At 41.3% G+C, this 20,174-nt stretch overlaps 1 protein-coding gene across 1 annotated transcript in view; it reads right to left on the bottom strand.

Annotated features, from left to right (window-relative positions):
- GNB4 (G protein subunit beta 4) overlaps positions 1 to 20,174 on the bottom strand; it is a 54,591-nt gene that overhangs the window by 6,763 nt on the left and 27,654 nt on the right. The window contains exons 2-8 of the mRNA XM_073359318.1: positions 18,281 to 18,386; positions 10,445 to 10,483; positions 9,458 to 9,564; positions 7,449 to 7,512; positions 6,235 to 6,397; positions 5,743 to 5,809; positions 5,419 to 5,620 (exon numbers count right to left, since the gene is read on the bottom strand). Coding sequence (XP_073215419.1) covers positions 5,419 to 5,620; positions 5,743 to 5,809; positions 6,235 to 6,397; positions 7,449 to 7,512; positions 9,458 to 9,564; positions 10,445 to 10,483; positions 18,281 to 18,337 — 699 coding nt within the window. The 5' untranslated portion in view covers positions 18,338 to 18,386. The remainder of the gene's footprint in view (positions 1 to 5,418; positions 5,621 to 5,742; positions 5,810 to 6,234; positions 6,398 to 7,448; positions 7,513 to 9,457; positions 9,565 to 10,444; positions 10,484 to 18,280; positions 18,387 to 20,174) is intronic.

Here is a 20,174-nt window from a genome sequence, read left to right as displayed (position 1 = left end):
CAACCTAACCCTCAGTGTAGACAGTACTAGGTTGAGGGAAGCCTAGCTATTGCCTCTCAGGGAGGTGGATTACCTCTATGCTGATGGGAGAATCCCTCCCACTGGCATAAGTACCATCTATACTTGAAGTGCCTCTGCAGCTGTGCCACTGTAGCATTTCAAGCGCAGACAACCCCTCAGATAATAAACTTCAATGCACAGGGGAAGGAGGGTGGGTCACGTAAAGAACATACACAACGTCTCAAAAGAGCAGCTGCAAGGAGTAACCATTTTTTCAAACGATTGCACATGCCCATTACACTAGGAGACTCCCATAAAGTTTCCAACAGAGTTGGGACTAGGATTCTCATCAGACGAGGAATTGCCGAACTACTTTCCCCACATTTGTGTCTTCTCTTGACGTGATAGTAATCACTTAATATCTAGCAAAGATGTGGACTGAAGACCACGTTCCTCTCTGCAGATGTTCGCAATATCCATGCTTCCCAGAAATACTGCAGAAGCTTAGTGCGCTCTGGCTGAAGGCAGAGAGCACTTTTCAGAAGCCGTTATGCAGTTGATCTTGTAGCACATGAAAACACAGCTGGTGATCCACTTGGATAGTCACTACACTGTTACAGGACACTCTCTCATTCGTTCTGCATAAGAGATGAATAGCTGAGAACAGACCCAAAAGTGCTTTGCTCTATCTAGATAAAAAAACAGTGATCAGCAAACATCCCAAGCGTGGAACTGTTGTTCATCGTGAGCATGTGGCTTTGGAAAGAAGACCAATATATAGATTAGTCAAGGTGGAAATCAGATACCGCCATGATGAAAAATTTAAGGTGTAGCCTAACCTGAACTTTGTCCTTTTTCTTTAAGGTTTTGTGACACTCTACACCCCAGGGGAGTACCCTATAACCCTCATATTCATCATTTGTATATAGTTGTGATATTGCATACAAAGCATGCCTTGTAAGGTATCATGAGAAAGGTTATGATCTGCTGAAACCCACTGTTCCATCTAAATATATAGATCATTAATGCATATGAAGTTATGAGAATTATGTTATATAGTTGTCACTAAAATATGCTGTGGGAAGCGCCGAGATACTAGCTCCCCAAAGACGTTTATCCCCCTGGTTATTAATGCCTGGGCAAGTGTTGAACCACCAACAATAGCGATTGTCCAACAAGAGAGCTACAATGCAATGACTCACTTGTACAATGCCACACCAGGGGAATTGCTCAACCTTGCCTGGTGAGTCAGCAATGTCCACCAGACATGCCTGGACTTGTGTTCTCCAAGCACAGGGACTAAGGGTATAAAACAGAACGCAGTGGCCCCATGCTTGGCCTTTTCTCCTGCCCCCACCTATGCTGCAAGCAACAAGGATGCTCAGAAGACCAAAGACTCCAACAGAGGAGGCTGGCCCAGGTTTCAAGGATGAAACCTGTGTACTATGAACTGAAATATCCAGTAAGGTGAGAAAAACTGCTTAATCTAGATCGGGGTCGGCAACTTTTCAGAAGCGGTGTGCCGAGTCTTCATTTATTCACTCTAATTTAAGGTTTTGCGTGCCTGTAATACATTTTAACATTTTTAGACGGTCTCTTTCTATAAGTCTTTAATATACAACTGAAGTATTGTTGTATGTAAAATAAATAAGGTTTTAAAAATGTTTAAGAAGCTTCATTTAAAAATTAAATTAAAATGCAGAGCCCCCCGGATCGGTGGCCAGGACCTGGGCAGGGTGAGTGCCACTGAAAATCAGCTTGCCATAGGTTGCCTACCCCTGATCTAGATGTTGCCCAGTCTAATAGGGTTGAGAGTTAAGACTGCATGCTTATGTTTTATTTTCTTTTGGTAACTAACTGACTTTTTGCTATCACTTAAAATCTCTCGTTTGTAGTCAAACTTCTTTTACTGTTTATCTTTACCAGTGAGTTTGCCTGAAGTGTTTGATAAATCTGCTCAGGTTTACAAAGGCTGGTGTATATCCACTTTCCATTGATGCAGTGGTGAACCAATTAATAAACTTGCACTGCTTGTCTTGAGCAGTGCAAGACTATATATTCCTGAGGTACAAGGCTGGAAGCTGGGGGGAATTCGGCTGGTACCTTTCTTGGTGTGATTCATAAGTGGCTCTGGGAGCATTCATACAATTTAGCTGGGTGTGCTGTTGTGCTGAGTGATAACAGCACCTGGAGGGTTTTGCTGCTTGTCACTAGCAAAGCATTGTTAGAGAGCCCAGGATGGAGATTTAAGGGGGCACAGCGGTCCCACCGTCCCAGGCTGCACCCCAGGGATCCCATCACAGGTCTACAGAAAAATCCAACCAGGGCATGCAAATCCCCAACTCTCCTTGCCGAGGTGATGGCCATTAGAAAAGCCATGTAACAATAAACAGGAGGCTAATGGTTCAAGAGGGAACCTGTAAGGGCTGTTAAAGTTCAAATCCCACTGTAGAGTAGCGTCTCTGAAAGGTGAAAACATCTTTTAAGAACCTTGTAATCCTAGGGTTAGAGGATACAATTCTGCCTGTAATAAGGAGGTCAAATAATGAAATTGGGGCCAGGTATACTTGAATGGAGCTAACCACCAAATCTGACTTAAGTGTAACATAGTCCAAAATCATTTTAATCATAAATTACAAACGAGGCACACTATCTGGGCAGCTAGCCAAAGCGTAAGTGGAAGCATTTATAAAGGTAGATAGCCCTTGTGGATGGTTTCCTACTATTAAGTAGGACACTATGGACTGCTTCCAAACAGTGTGATGCTGCTGAGGAACCAGGCTGTGACGTGTAGCAACTGAGGGTTCAGTGTGCAAAAACTGCCTGTGATTCTGCAATATCAGGTCCTTGACTAAAGGCAGGGGTAAAGGTTCACTGACAGGCAACTTGCGCAGGTCCAAGAATCATGGCTGCCTCGCCCAGACTGGTGCAGTATCATTTTCCCTCATCCTTGCTTCATCTTTAACAACCACCTTGGGAATCAGAAGCGCAGAATAGAGCAGACCCTTGACCCGGGGAAGAGAAGCATATCTGAGATGGACCTGGGGCTTTAGTCCACCTTCAAAAACAGAAAAAAGGAGTATTTCCTGTTCTGACAGCTTGAGTATAAATCCACTAATGGGACTCTCCCTACTTGAAATACTGATCTTAGAATAGCCAGGTTGAGAGGCCATTCATGATCCAAACTGAATGACCTGCTTGATCAGTTCACTAAGGCATTCTGAATCCCTGGTAGATGTGATGCTCAGAGTCAGGGAATTCCATATGCAGATGTTCCACAGCCTGATTGACACATGCTGTTTGATTTGGCAACTCCTGTTTATTGATGTGGAACACTGTCTTCTGAACGCCTCGTTGTCTTGTCCGAAAGAGGCCCTGAGAAGAGAAGAGGCAGGTTAGGACTTCCTGCTGCTTGTCTTAAGCTTCCAACGCAGGACTGTCCAAAGCAGCTGAAGACCAGCATCAAGCAGCCTGTCAGTATCATGTGGACATACTTCTCCCCTCAGGGATATGTTTCTATAGAGTAGTGGTTTCTTGACTTCTGATGGTTTGTCAGTACTGGGCAGGGACACTTACCTTCTCTGGGATTAATTTTTGTTGGAGACAAAGATCTAGATGCAGTAGGCATCCCGCACTGTAACCAGTAGGGCTAATGATGGAGCTGGTATGGTACTGGGGGCCAATTATGCCTAGATCAGGCCCTCCCATTCCTTTGATCTACTCTTGGCAGGATGACTCCTACGAGAGTGGGAACAATCCCTGGTTTCCCTGAAGTGGGAGACATCAGAACCCACTTCAGACTGAGGAGAAGCAGGAGTACTCCAAAGGCCAGGGTGAAGCGGTACCAGCCAGAGATGGGGAAAGTGATCTACAACAAGCCTTCAGTACCAGCAGCCATCCTCGGGCTTCCTGGCCATCAGGACTATGCGCTGAGGAAGAGCGCTTACCATTGGTCTTGGAGCTGGCACTGGGATTAATGGAAGCAGCACTGAACCTGAAGTTACTGGTACCGTAACAGACCCCCAGTGTGGAAGCCAACACATGCAACAGCCCCTGCAAAGTGATGTCGGTCTGAATGATCGGTGAGGGCAGAACAGAGAGGCTCAGCAGATCCTATGAAGTTGTGCTGGCCTCCCGGGTGGCTGGTGCTACGACAGGCGTTTGCCCTGCTGTAAGCAAGGGTGGTAGCACCACTCTTTGTGCCGAGGAAGCAGCCGCCCTCGCCAGTCCTGGCACACGAACTGAAGTCAACAGATCTGCTCTGAGAGAGCCACTAACATGAGACAGCGGGAAGCCAGAGGCCAAAGGATGTACTCTACCTTCGATACCGAAGTGGTCAGCCTCCAAGGCTGAGGAATCCCATACTGAGCACTTTGACATGAAGTTGTCCTCCTCTTCAGCTTCAGAGGCTGAGGGCACTCCAAGCACCGTTACCTCTTTGAGGACTGCCCTGGTGAGGGGGATCTCCTCCTATCTGTCCACAGGTAAGACGAGGGCCACTCGTGGATGGAGTGACTGAGGAACTCCCTCTATCCACAGAGGTGGTTCTGATGCTGGGCAAAGGGCAGCCTCCATGAGGATGTACCTGAGATGCTCTTCTCTTTGCTTCTTAGTTCTTATCTTGAAGCCCAAGCAAATCAGACATGTTCCAGATGTGACCTCATCCAAACGCTTCAAACAGTGAGTGAGGATTGCTCTCGGGCACTGGCTTTGACACCTGGAGCAGGGCTTGAAGCTGGGGGACACTGACCTTCCCCCCAGTATCAGGTGGAGCTCAAAGTCCACTGACAGTCTGAATAGATAAATAATGGAAAAGTAAAAGCGGTCCAAGAGAGGCAAAAATGAGAACCACTAACAGCTCATTCGCAGAAGGAACAAAGCTGACAGCATGCTCTGAACAACTGCAATAAGGAACTGAATGAAGGGTGGGGCAGCTCTGCCACTTTATACTCCGCTTGGAACATGAGGGACATCATAGCGCAGGAGTGGCTGCCTGTACTGGTGCTGCGAGGGAAAATTCTCCAGCACTGGTGCACAAGACGTACACATACCTACTGTAAATGGACATATCCAATCACGCAAAGATAAAGTATTATGAAGCAAAAGGAGGTCAAGCAGGTAAAGATGGACGGAGCAGCAAACAGTTATGACAACTTAGACTAAATGAGGACAGTCTGAATTGTTCCAAGATCACTTAACCATATCTAGAGGATATGTATGATTAATAGTTATGAACTAGATTGCAGGTGGTTGGTCTCATCAAGATCTCATATTCTAAGAAGCTACATTCATTGTAAGTGGCCAACTCAGAGTTGACGACTCTCCACCCTGTTTTGAAAACTAGATTATAAATTGAAATCTTACAGCTACACTTATTGTCTCCTCGCTCTCCATTTGTAAATAGAAATGCTCACTTACACAAACTGCGTTAATATCAGACACATGCCCTGTGAAAGACTGCCTGCACATTCCATCGCGAATATCCCAAAGCTTGGAGGAGGCATCACAGGCACCAGAAACAAAAGTCCTCATGTCTGGACTTAGGGATAAACTCATCACATCTCCGGTATGCCCAGTGAACGTGGTGGTCTGTTGACCAGTTTCAATGTCCCAAAGAGCACTGCAAATAAAACAGATGTATTTCAGCAATATAATGGAGTCTCTGCAAGTTTAGCTTAAAAACAATCAAAGCACTGAAAAAAAAAAACACCCCATCAAATACCCCCCACCTCCAAAACTCACCAGGTGGTGTCCCCTGAACTTGTAACAATTTGGTTGTCATCTAGAAAACGACAGCAGGACAAGTATCCTAGGAACAGAATAATGGCAGACGTTAATGTCATACCCCACTGTTGCAGTAAAAGTTATTCAAAAAACCTTCTCAGTATGTCACACAATAACCACCACTTGATGCTACTTGTGTTTTAAAAATAGCAATACAGAAGCCAAATTCACTTGAGTATGTACTGCTCCATTTGCTCAGATAGCTACTGGTAGTATCTCATTGGCAGAGCTAAATGAACACAGAACTTAGCATTAAGACTGATAAAGTCAAAATGAGTGACATACAAAAAGTGATTTCTAAATGTGATCAAAACGAAGATTAGACTATACTCTATTTTGCAAATTGCTAACACTTGTTTTCACTTTACAGCATGCAGTGAACAGTGCAGGCTTGGGACTGTGTCACTTTGACTAACAGTAGAAAAATAAATGTAGTAAAATGCAGCTGACCTGTATGCCCTGGTAACTCTCTGCTCACTCTCACATTGCCCTCTCTGGTTTTCAAATTATATATGGAACAGATGTTGTCCAATCCACCACAAGCAACATAGTTGCCAGAAGGAGCATATGCACAGGTCATCACCCAGGAAGATCTCAAAGGAATGGCATGCATCTACAGAGAGACAAGGCACATTAGAACTACACCACATTTTACGCAGTGACACTCAACCATAGTGATTCTTGTCCTACCTAGTTAGCTGCAATACTGCTTTAGCATTGCAGCAGATGCTACTAAGTAAGAGAGTGGGATATCCCACTAATAAAGAATCTGATTTTAAACATGCTTCTATTTGTGCTGAATATTTTACTTGAGATGGAAAAAATGGTCGCCTGGTTAGATGTGTGCAAGTTCAGTACAATCATTTTTATAGTATCATAGCTATTCTGAAATTAAGGATTACTAGTTTAACATGCAACTGGTTTTGGTCAGTTCAAATTCCTCCCTCCAGTTTGTCTTCCTGAGCCAGAACCTCACCTGGTGTAGATTGGCATAGCTACACCAATGAAGCTATGACAACTGCCATCAGCAGAGGATCTGCACCCCAGGTCCTTCCTCATTTGATCAAGATTTCTCACTACCAAGGAGCCAAACATCTATTATAATGGATTTATATTAATTCTCTATAAACCCTGTGGTTGTGTGCTTCTGCAACACAATAGCAGAAAGCATGTGCCACAGAAACAGCAGCACAAGTAGGGTGTACAGTTGCAAAAACAACGAGTTAGTTATTAAAACTCCTCAGAAAGATTTCACCCACCCACCCCGACACACACTCAAATGCTTGGCCAATGAACACCAGGAGCACTGCTAAGCTTCCAAGGGATCCCATGCTAACCACATTACTTCTGCAGCATACCCTACCAGTGATCTCAGAGTTATCAGAGGGTTATAAAAAACAAATATTCTTTTCTCCCAGCAAACGAGCTACAGTGAATAGAAGCAAAGGCTCAACATATAGAAATAGGTATTACCCAAGCTAAAATGCACTTTGAATAAAAAGCTGGACTTAAAAAAAAGGAAAGCAAGCTAGTTAAAACTTCAAACAGGAAAAAGTGATGGAGCCAATCCAACTAAAAGAAAGAAGTGTTACAGAAAGAAGGAACTAAAACAAAAAAGTGTCACTTGTGTACAGATTACCAATATGGATTATAAACAACTCTACCTTATTTGTTGTATAACTATCCCAAATAATTAATTTTCCATCTTGGGAAGCGCTGACTAGTAGCCTAAAGATAACCACAAAACAGAAATATTAACATGTTAACTTCTTGTCTCGTACTTAATTTCAAAATAGACAAGATGAATGAATGTCAAATAATTCAGAAAAGCCTTTTCATTTTCTCCTTTTGACTATTTTTAATCTTTCTAGGGTCAAATGTTGCTGGACAGCTGCAAAGAACAACATGTTGCTTGCTAGAAAATCTTACCTGAATCCATGAATAAAACTTCCACTATTAAAACAAGCTAGAATAACTGTCATTTAAAACTGCTCAAGCTATTTACAAATTTTATAACCTCTCCCAACTGGCTGTTTGTATCCTTCAGACTAAATGTTTCAGTATCATAAATGTAGTATAGGTACTCCTGGTCTAGACAAGCCAGAACACAGTATCACCAGGTACAATTAGCCTCTGGAATGGCTACCATATGTTAGAGATGGCTATTGGTTGTTCAAAAAACTTTTTGGAAGGAGTTATTTTATATTTAAGAAGCCTTCCAGCATCACCCTTTTGTTCCATCAGAACTAATGAACAAGTCGCATGTTTTCTTCATTTAAATATTCCTTTTGGCAGTGCTGATGGTATTGTAGACATTTCGAAAAGTTTTTGATAAAAACTTCTAATGAATCAATCTTATTTGGATTATTTGTCAATGCTTTTGATGAATTTCTTACACTAATAATCAACACTATACTGAATTAGCTGCAGCACAACATGGCAGACTAAATTTATTGTTGTGATTTACAAAACACATTTTAATTCACTGAAAAATATTGTTATTCCATGTCCTTACTTACAGTGCTCTATTAACATAAAATACATTTGCACTAAAATCAACCATTTCAAGCTATATGCCCTTTCACAGCTTAAGGGAAAATGTAATACAAAGAATTCTGAAGTTATGTGCCACCATACACCAGGCTCTCAGATTTGAAGAGTCTGTAATAGACCACCTGAAAGATTAGACAAAATGCTTGTGGAAAATAAAAGTGAAGCATATATTCTTATAATGGAATGATTTCTTTTCATTATTTCTGTATGATTATAACTGGCTTTAAAAAGGCAGGCTGAAGTACAAAACATTTCTCAAAATTTTCTATGATCTATGGCCCTCGAAAGTGTCTGAAGACTGACCGTATGTCTACACTGCAATTAGGCACCCACAGCTGGCCTGTGCCAACTGACTCAGGCTAAGGGGCTATATAAGTGTGGTGTAGACTTTTGGGCTTGGGCACATCTACAGCGCAATTAAACAGCCCTTTAGCCTGAGCCAGCTGGCATGGACCAGCTGTGGGTTTTTAATGGGAGTGTTGACATATCTTGGGGGACCACTCTGGGTGTCTGGATTTTCTTGTAATAGACAAACTCAATAAAGACAATGGATTTATGGTTCATTACAACAATCTTTGACCAAATAACCCTTCTTTGTCCTACAACTGCAGACATGTTAACTGCTAACTTCACTGTGGTCTCTTACAATGTGATAAATCCTTATGCTTAACAATCTGTTCCACCTTGTATTTAGCTGTGACAATCTGGCCACATCTACACTGTGATTTATATCGGTAAAACTACATGGACCTAATCACTGGCATAGACAGCGCTGTCAACGGGAGAGCTTCTCCTATCAACATAGCTGCCACCTCTCACAGAGGTGGATTAACTACGCCAAGAGGAAAAGCTCTCCCATTGGCATAGCAGCACCTTCACGGAAGTACTACAGCAGTGCAGCTGCGCCACTGTAGCTTTGTACATGAAGACAAGCCTTTTAAGTACCCTTCCCAGACCTGAAGAGCTCTGAGAAAGCACGAAAGCTTGTCTTCACCAATGGAAGTAGGTCCAACAAAAGATATTACCTCACCCACCTTGTCTCTCTAGTAAGTCTACAATTCTTTCAATAGCTAGAAAAGGGATCCCTCTGCCTCTAAGTTCAAGAATCATATGTACAAACCTTGAATCAGATCCCCAGTGCATAGCATAAATTTTAGCTAAGTGACCTCTCAGCGTACGTCTTGTTCGCATTTGGATTCGACCCACTGAGTCCAGACTTGTGGTGATCTGAGCAGGAAAAAAACACAAACCAAACAATTACTCTGTATCTCTGAGATGGTCATAACTGTGTACAACACTCAAACTGCCAGGAACAAATATTTTGCACCCCTAGAATTTGGGCATACAACAGGGACTGTTTCCACAGAAACAGGGCACAATGATGTGATAGTGTAGCCAGTCAAAAGGTTTTTCAAGAAAATCAGGGTACCAGTGACAGGGAACTTAATGATGGTCACTATTCTAAATGTTTCAGACTGTTACAGGCACTCTGTAGATGGAGTTTCTGTATGTATTAGGTGTGAACTTTATTTTTACAGTAAAGCTTTATGTATGTTGACAATTCTCACCCTCAAAATAATAGCCCCAGAAGAAAATGATCATTGAGTATTTATTCCAGTGTCGTTTTTCAGTAGTCTGACAACTGCCACCTAAAAGCTTAGACCTGGATTTTAAATGAAAAACTTCAGTTTCCAAATAAAATGGACATCTTATACATAGCTAAGTGGGAGCAACTCTCAAAGCCAAACCATCATGCCATATAGTTTCATGAAATGTTTAAAAAGGTGAATTAAGGAAAATATGTATAATATTTAATAAAATATATAATAAAGAAATCTATCCAATGTATTTCTCATGTATCTAAGTGTCTCATGACTTTAGAGCTTTTTGACTGGCTGCAAATAATACCTGTAAAGGCCTTAGCTTTTTTTTTTTCCCTCTGTAATTATTGCTTCAATTTCATAATTGTAAATAGTGCACTAAGCAATGTGCTTCTAGGGTTGTTGCACTTCATCTTTTTCAGACACCATACCAGGCATGCTATAATCTCTCAAGAAACCTATTGCCTCATAGGGGCTACTTCCCAAATATAAAAATAACGATATACCTGAGCGAGAGTTGTATCACTACATGCTTTTCTGGCATCCTGAAACAGAGAAAGGAACAATATGAATCTTGAACACATTAACAGTGTACATCAACTGAAAATCTTACCTACAGAAAAGTTATTTTACACCAAGACTTTTCCAACATCTGTTGGAAAACAAAGCTTCATTGTTTAAAAAAAACATATGCATGAATCCTTATGTTCAGTATTCCCACCCCATTCAGGTGAACAAGTTATAGTGTCCAAGAGATCTTAAGTATTGCAACAGAAAACAGCTGCCGTACTTGCTTACATGGCATTTATACCTAGACAAGTTCCAAGTCAACCTCTTTGCAATCTTGCAGGACAGCCTCTTGTTTTGATGCTGTACTACTCTGCCTACATGTCAAGGGCTAAGTGGTGAATCCAAAAAACACTTTAGAGTAGTCCCTTCATTATGCAGTATTCGGGTAAGAATCCAAAATGTGGGCTGAGTAAGATAAGAAAAGGGAGAAGACAAAATGCTGGCAAAGGTGAAAACGAAGTGATTAGGGCCAGCCCAACTGTGTTGGTCAAGGATCACACTTCATTGCACACCTGACTGACATAGCTGTGCTGGTAGAAGGCTCTGGTGCAGACAGTTATACTAGTAATACTGTGCTTTTGCTGGTAAAGACTTACTTCATTTGGGGTGGGTAGTTAAGGGAATTGGGAGCCTGGAATAAGATACACTGGAAAAGCATAGCTAAACTGTTTAAGCTGCATCCAAACTACGAGTGTTTTGCCAGTACAATTCACTAGAACAGCCATACTGGCAAAGCACTCCTAGTGTGGATGCAGCTTGTCGCAGTAAAGGTAATGCTTTGTACCAGTACAGTAACACGCCCCCCGCTGCCCCCCCCGCCACACACCTACCTCAATGAGCAAAATCGCCGTGTGTATGCACTCTATCTTCAATTACATGAGCACAAACTACTTCTTCCACAGCACCCCTGCTTCATTCAGTGCACACCAAATGAGCAAGCTATTCAATATTTTGTTTTCTCCTCTTGTTCTATGTGTGGCCCCATGTCTTATTTACTGCACACTATTCAACTCTTGATCTGAAGACATAATGATCAATTTTCTTGTGGGTTTTTCCTATGGTGCTCATCATTATAATGAATTTATTTTTACAAAATCCACATGAATTTATTTTTATAAAATTTTACCCATGGGGAACTGAGGCAGAGAGATTAAGGTCAAAGTGTCCACTGTTTTTGGGTGCCCAATTTGAAAGGCATAGGATCAGGTTTTTCTGAGAACTTAGTATTATATAGCACTTCATATTCATATGTTCAAAGCACAGCTCCCACTGACTTCAGTTGCAGCTGTGAGAGCTCAGTACTTCTGCAAATCAGATCCCAGGGTCTCACTGTAGGAGCCCAGAAAATGATGAACACACAATTAGTGACCATGTGTGAGAAGTCTAGTTTAAATGACTAGTCTAGTATCAGATAGGAACTTAGTGGCAAAGGCAGGGATAGAATCCAATTCTCCAGAGCAGCATGCAACTGCATTAAGGACCCTCTCTTTTCCTGCACCTCCCTACCTTATTCACTAGATACCTTCCACAATAAATAAAGCATGCATAATAGAGAGACAGTCGCTTTCACTACACAACCCTGATTCATCTCCAGGACAGAGTGAACTGAACGAGGGGAAAGAAAGTACGTGGTCATGTAATCAGAGACTGTATCAATGCCTACCTTAGTTCTGGCATTTTCTAGCTTCTCAATTGTTTACTCTGCAACCTTAATAATGTTCTTTTAAATGTAGTTGGTATATTTTGACTTCCTACTTAAAAACAAAACAAAGTAAGGTAACTGCCACTAGCTGCTCTTAATAGTTTTCTTTCCAAAAACAAGCTCAAGAGCGGATTAGGTCACCTCAATCCATTTCTTACACTGTCTGAACTGCAGAAATATTTATAAAATGTTGACATCTTGAATCAGAAACAGTTTAAAATACCACACAACAAATCCCTTGGTGTTCAGGAATCCTTTCACTCACAAGAAGAAATACACTGGATATTAAAGCTAAGCAATTAAATTCATTGTTTAGTTGCAACAGCTGAAGAGGCCCAATTTATTTTGGATGCAATCTTTTAACTTGGCCAGAACTGATTATTATATAAAATATAATTTTTATTATTAATATAATAGCAAGAGTTGGCAGCACCACCTACAGCTATAATGGGAAGTGTCAGACAACTTTAAGACTTTGTTTTTCTGTTGCTTATAACTTTGCTGAATTTTAACAGTTCAGGCTGAAGATTTCCTGACGGCCTCAGGCTGATTTTTATTAAATTTATCTATCTATTTTTCAGCAAAAAGGTCCAGCTGTTTGAGAACAAGGTTAAAGAAAAATTTAAGTTTTGCCCATGTTAAATAAATTCTTACAACCATTTCATTGAGAACTTCTAAAGCCTCCATGCTTTGGAGCAAGAGTTTGAAATCTGATGGTGCGTTTTTTCCCCACACCCCTGACCGACAAAAGTTTTAATCGACAAAGGTACTAGGATAGACAAAGCCAAGGACTACGATCTTGGGGGCAGTGGGGGTGTGATGGTGGGAGGGGACTGACAAACAGATTGCAGATGGCTGGGCAAGGCCACCTGGGGAGATTGGGGTGAGCAGCATGAGAAATCCAGGGAGGGAGAGTGAGAATCAGATAGAAAGCACTGAAATAGAGACTGGGTAGGTTATGTGAAGAAACTGGGTCAGAAATGGGGGCAGGTCAAGACAGGGACAGAAGGGGTCAGGCTTGTGGAGAACACTGTAGAAAGGTCTGTGACCATTAGAGAACACTCCCTCCAGAACCTGCAATGGAACCCATGATTCCCAAGTCAACAGCCTCTGCTGTCAGCAAGTTACACTGCTATGGGTTCACTCAAGAATCAAAGACCTGTGCTATGCATCTAAAGGTTCATATCCTGCTGGTGACCCATGGAGATGTCAATATGATTCCACGTACTAAACATAAAAAACAAATCCACTTTTAAAAACTTAAACAATTATATATAAAAGTTCAAGTTGCAAAGTCAGGCACTCAAAAGTTAGGAAGTGTCAGAATTAAGGCTGTCTGTCCTTGTGTGTACATATTATAGGACACTGTCTTTAATGACACGATCACATACTATTTTTTCCCCACAAGACCCCTGCCTCGTTCAGTGCACAGTGATCACTGAATGAGAAGCTATTCCATATGTTGTTCTCTTCAGTGTTCAATGTGTTGTCCCGTGCCTTATTTACTGCACACTATTCAGAAAAGGGTTTAAATAAAGAATTATTAATAGTCTCATGGACTTTTCTACAGTGCTCATCACTATAGTATCTGAATGTTTTATAGATATCAATTTATTTTCACAACACCCATGCAGTGAGGTGAAGGTATTATGTCCATTTTACACATGGGGAACTGAGGCATAGAGAGATTAAACTCAAAAGGTCCATTAATTTTAGGTGCCCAATTTGCGATGCCCGGGGCCTGTTTTTTCAGAATAATTAGCATTATATAGCACAATGGATTTCAAACTTTTGTACTGGTGACCCCCTTTCACCACTATAAATGTTGGATGCAAAGCAGGATTTGGGTTGGAGGCTGACAGCTCACAACCCCCCCATGTAATAACCTCGCGACCTCCTGATGGGTCCCGACCCCCAGTTTGAGAACACCTGATATAGCACCTTATATGTTCAAAGCACAGCTCCTATTGAATTCAGTTGTAGCTGTGACTGCTCAGCATGGCTGCAAATCAGACCCCAGGGTCTCATTTTGAGTTCTCAGAAAATAAGTAACACGATTAATGACCACCAGTGAAAAATTTGGTTTAAGTGACAAGGCCAGTATCAGACAGTAACTCTGTGGTGCAGTGTGCAAGTATAGAATCCAATTCTCCAGGACAGTATTCAACTTCCATAACCATAAGACAACTCCCTTCTGTTTCTTCAACCCCATCTCATTCACTACACACATTCCAAATTTCTACAACAAATGAGGAAGGCATCCTACCAACAGCTGCTTTCACTACCACAAGCCTATTTTATCCCCGAAACGCACACAGTCCTATGCACTGAATAAGGCAAGGATCTTGTGAAAAAGTTAATCTCATTATACGATCCAACATTATGATGCATACACACAGGGACAGGCAACCTTAATTCAGATATTTCCCAGGGTTTGATTGCTAGACTTTGAAACCCTAACACTGTTTTGTGTGTGCAACTATTTACATTTTGGAAGTACGCAAATGCCCCCATTAGCACCAAGACCCCATTATAGATTTAACGTCAAGGTTGAACCTTATGTACTGCAACTGATTCTAGTTTAGGATGCTGCTAGTTAAAATACCTTTAATCCACTGATTTAGAATACAAGACTTGCATAACATTTTAAAAGAATCTCAGATATCCCAAAACATAAAAAGATTTGCAAGTAACTAAGACAGCCAGCAGCTACCAAGAAAAAGAGAAAGATTTGGAATAGCTAGAATACACTAGAAATTTTCCAAGACAGCTTTCATTATATCTATATAATCTATTTACTCTCTAGAGAGGATTAAACAAGTCTCATCACAACCCTGTTCTACGACTCAGTTTTGCCAGAAGTACATTAACCTACCTACAATTTCACAGACAAAGTTATGCTAAGTTAAAATGAATTGCCTCAGACTTTCAAATAAACAAGACATTTGGGGGATATGAGCGTTCAAACACAAAGCATTCTTGCTTCTTGTATATTTTTATTATTTGATTCATCCTATCATCTCCACCTCTGTTAATCCACTGGTGAGGACTGACATTTTGGCTAGATTTTGTTTTTTTTAAAGTAAGATTTAGAGAAAACAACTAAAATATGCTGCCTAGTCCTCTCCTTCTAGCTCTAGCAACTGGCATCCATTAAACCAATGAGAACTGTAAAAGATTTAGAGAAAAAACCACCACCAATATATAAATATCTAGGATGTTTATATGTAAAATAAATGTGATGCTGAAAAGCCCAAATTGCAGCTATACACAGTAAATCCATTTATTTCAACAATCCCATACATCCTAGGGACCATTTTTTTTGAGGGAGGAGGTTTAGCGTTTATAACAAAAAAGAACCAGCGAAGATGTAAGTCTCATGTTTGAAACACTTCGCAATGACCCTCTCAACTAAATCTATACCTACATTTTGGTTTGTTTGGAGAAGGTCTAAAAATAACCAGTGAAAATGTGTATTTGCTATTCTCTTAACAGAAACACAAACTATTTAGAATTAGGACATCATATCATGTTTACCGTCAGTAGTACATCAAAATAAGAACTACTGTGTCCTACTCGCCCGAGCCAAAATTCAGAGCAAAAAATAAGAAAGAAAAATTTGAATTGATTTAATAAGTAAGCAAGATCGACCCCCCACCTAACTGAAATATTAGTCTGTCTAATCATTTTCTTAAAAACTGACCAGATTGTGCAAAACGTGACCTGAACTGGACACACTGTAAGCTACTAACTACACCAGAAGAAATGTTTCAACGACTCTCTCAAGTTATCCTTGACGCGTTTCAACAATGACCCAGAGTTTTAGGAAGATCTCGCTCATGATCGTTCTACCGGTGAAGCCTCATTCCATACTAGAGCTACAGTCTATGAGCAGAGGATAATTGCTGAGACAGAGCAGAAGTGCCAGCAGCGTAAATATTAATCAAGTAACCCATAGCAGCATTTTGTGTTCAGTGTGCCAGACAGACAGTTCACAGCTCAAACTGGCCTAGCCAGCCACTCACGTGTTCACAGAACCCAAACCGACCATTGATATCATGCTCATCTTCAAACTCAAAGGACGAACAACAATGTATAGTAATACTAATTTAGGTCTTTTTATTTCTTCTTTAATATATTGTGACTAATTTTACAAGGCCCCCAATCCTGCAATTTGAGCCATGCAAGCAAACACCAATGCCAATATAGAGCTCTACTGACTTCAGTGGTGCTTGTCCTGGATGCAGAGATACATCTGCCAGACTTCAATTGCAGATGTGGGGCTCAACAGAGACATAGGTTTCAGAGTAACAGCCGTGTTAGTCTGTATTCGCAAAAAGAAAAGGAGTACTTGTGGCACCTTAGAGACTAACCAATTTATTTGAGCATAAGCTTTCATGAGCTACAGCTCACTTCATCGGATGCATAGGTGTTACTAAATCCATTTTATCCAATTTAGTAACTTTAAGTCTCCATATAAAAAATCCTGCTAGCTTCCTGGCTCCACAGGACATTCTTGCGAGAACATTCCTGAGAGGTCTATCTGTTTCACTGGCCAAGTAGCTGCTCAGCAGGCATTCTGCACCACACCAGTCTCACTCCTCACCCAATGCCATTTCCTATAAGACGAGACTGACTACATCAGGCCCAATTGCAATGTGGCAGATAATTTCAAGGTATGTCTTTTGGGGAAAAAACTGAAACGTTACATTTACATCAACATTTGTGCAGCACTTAGTACACTGGAGTGCTAATGTAAGATTAAATTAAAATAATGGCTAAATTTAACCAAATTGCTGAGGTCAGCTAGGAACAGTCCTTAGTGCTGTAACTCTCCTGACATCAACTGTCCTTGACCTTACTTTTGGGAAAGTTAAAGGACATGTGACACAGAACTCTCCCCCAGATAACCTTGAACAATCAGTCTCAAAAGAGCCATAAATGTGCTACTACAAGCCTTTTTCCCCAAAAAACAATTAATGCATGGCAAATGCACAGCACATGATCAATATCTTCATCAGCAGTTCAATGCCCAAAACAGTAAGTAGGCAGCAGATTATCACAAGACAACTGATGTCAGGCTGAAAGTAATTACATTTAGAATCACCACATAAAGGAAGTTTTAGTCCTAGCCAATTTCACTGTGCATCTGCAAGCAAAGCATTCCTACATAGATCTAGTCCAGGGGTCTCAAACTTCACTGCACCGCAACTCCCTTCTGTCAACAAAAATTACTATACGACCCCAGGAGCGGGGACCAAAGCCTGAGCCCACTCAACCCCCACTGCCCGGGGAGGAGCGGTGTGAGAGGCAAAGCCAAAAGGCTTCCTGAGCCCACCGCCCAGGGCTGAAGCCCTCAGGCTTTGCCTTCAGCCCAAGGCAGTGGGACTCTGGCTTCAGCCCCAGGCAATGGGCCTCAATAAGTATAACACCTGGTGACCCCATTAAAATGAGGTCCCGACCCACTTTGGGTCTTTTCACTGAAAACTCACTGAATTTTTGATGTATTCTGCAATAGCTTCTTGATAGATCACTAGATGCCATGCAATAAATCAGTTTATTGGTGGTGAATAATTTGAATTAAACAGAGTAGGAGAAAGGGAAGATGCACATTTGAAAAATAATTTCAATGGGAAGAGAAGGAAAAGGAGCACAGGCATGATTCCTGACCCTGGATATTTTCTCTCAGTCAGTGCTCAGGCATTTTACCTAACAATCGGGAACAATAGTAGTGGAAAGGCCAGTAGTAGTCCAAAAAAGTTAAATTTTCATTATCAGTGTCCTTAACTAGTTCTCGTTGTTCCTGGGTATTGGAAGCTATATAAATCCTTACTACAGGACTCCAAAATATTGAGTGATACTCCACATCATACTAAATTGCAATACTAGACAGAACTGTATGAAAATTAGGGATGGAGTTTCAAGCTTTTGGAACCTTTTATTGACTTAATCTGCTGTGAAAAAATTTTAAGTGTTGTATGATTTAAACATCAGTGACATATATACTTCATTTTTTCCACTAGATTTTTCTTCCAAGATAACCAAGGGCTGGGGAAATAGTAATTCTTACTCTGATTTGATTCCGCAGTTGATCCGCTTCTTGCCGTAACTGTTCCAGTTCACTCATCCTCTTGAAGCTGTTTCTCTCTCACTGTTACAGTGCAGGCAAAGAAAATCTGCCAATTTAAAAAAAAAAGAGATGGGGGGAATTAATTTCCATTGTCTAGACCACATTTCCTCCATTTCCAAGCACTGTACCTAAGTTAACTCTATTCTCCATAAATGGCTTGTCTGAGGGAGATTCCCAGTACTAGATATTATAATAAGACATTTTGTAGGACTCTGCTTGGTTGCCATAAGCAGCATCGTTAAATGTGCTGTAACAGGGTGGCCGAACTGTGACTCACAAGCCATGTGGCTCTTTTACCATTAAAGTGCAGCTCACAGAGCTCCTTCTGCCCCTCCCCGTTCTCCATCTACCAGACTGGAGGGGGAGGCTCAGGATCTCTGCCTTGAAGCAGGGTGATAGGATAGGAGCTTCTGCCCAGCAGGGATGGGGGTCTCTGGGCTTCTGCCCAGTGGGGAGGGGGGTTTCCGAGCTTCAGCAGGAGCAGGACTGAAGCCCTGAGCCCCATCAGGTGCCTCCTGCGGGGCTGAAGCCCCAAGCCCTGGACCCCGTCAAGCATGCCCCGGCTCTCAAATTTCTGAAGATTGTCAGATGCGACTAAGAGGGCCAGGAAGTTTGGCCACCCCGTGCTATATCATGGACAGTTTACAAAGTAATTGTCAACAGAAACACCAGCTGCAATTTAGAAAGACCTATTAATGAATACATGTAGATTTTTAGCTTTGTTTTTCCACTTGCAGACCTCTCTAAGAGTAGAAGTTTCAACCTCTTCAACCCAATTTGGCAACAATAAGCAGTGACACTGCTCTAGACCCTATTTTTAAACTAAACATTTCTATAATGCAGAAGTCTGTGCAAGACAAATTCATAGGAAGACATTTTTTATTAGAGATGAGAGTTGTCTAACAGTAAATGCACAGAATTTGGAGTCAATAACTCAAGTTCAGACATCAGATTTTCCACTGAAGCAGGATGTTCTTGGTGAAGTCACTTAATCTGTGCCTCTTTCCACCATCAAGGTTATTTGTATTGTGATAGCACCTAAAGGCCTTAAGCAGGATCAGGGTCCCACTGTGCTAAGCACTGTGCAACCACAGCATATAAAGTGGTCCTGCCTTGGAGAGATTGCAATCTAAACAGCCAATGCATATAAACAGTAGTAGACATGAATAAGTAACTATCAGGTTTTGCAACTTTAAACATTTTACTTGTATTATTTTTGTTTCCTAGTTTCCCCAAATCATTTCTCTATCCTAGCCCCAGTCAGTGACACCACGATTGCTGACTCAGTGCTCTCAATCCAACCTGCCCACAGAAAAACAAACCCCCCTCTGTAAACACAATGAGCACAGATCTGCTGACATCTGAATGCTTTTTAGAATGAGACTGGGTTTGTGAAGTACTAGGTAAGAGTACTGTTACTACAGAAGGGCACATTCATATGGTTACAAATATTAAAGATAAAGATGTGGCCAGTTAAGAAAACTTATCAAGTATCTTCTCTAAAACATCTAGATGGGGAACCTCTAATGCTTACTGGGAAGAAATGCCCAACATCTTTTCCAGACTATAATTAGCTACACATGATTACTATAAGCACTTCATTTAAAAATGGAAGATTGAGCAATATTCACCCAGTTTATTACACTGAAACCTAAAATAATCAGCCATGAATATGAGACAGTTCTGTTGCACAAAGTCTGATAAAGTAGAAAATCTAGCTATCACCCCGCATCCCTCACCCCAAATTCCCAGGACACTGCATCCAGTGCTGATTCTAGTTACCATGTCCTTCAATCTCACCTGATGACACACATGTGCTACTAGTCAGACTCTA

This window comes from Lepidochelys kempii, chromosome 9, assembly GCF_965140265.1.
Source record: "Lepidochelys kempii isolate rLepKem1 chromosome 9, rLepKem1.hap2, whole genome shotgun sequence".
NCBI lineage: Eukaryota > Metazoa > Chordata > Testudines > Cheloniidae > Lepidochelys > Lepidochelys kempii.
The sequence above is the reverse complement of the archived record's forward strand: the minus strand, read 5'-3'. Positions and strand labels throughout refer to the sequence as shown.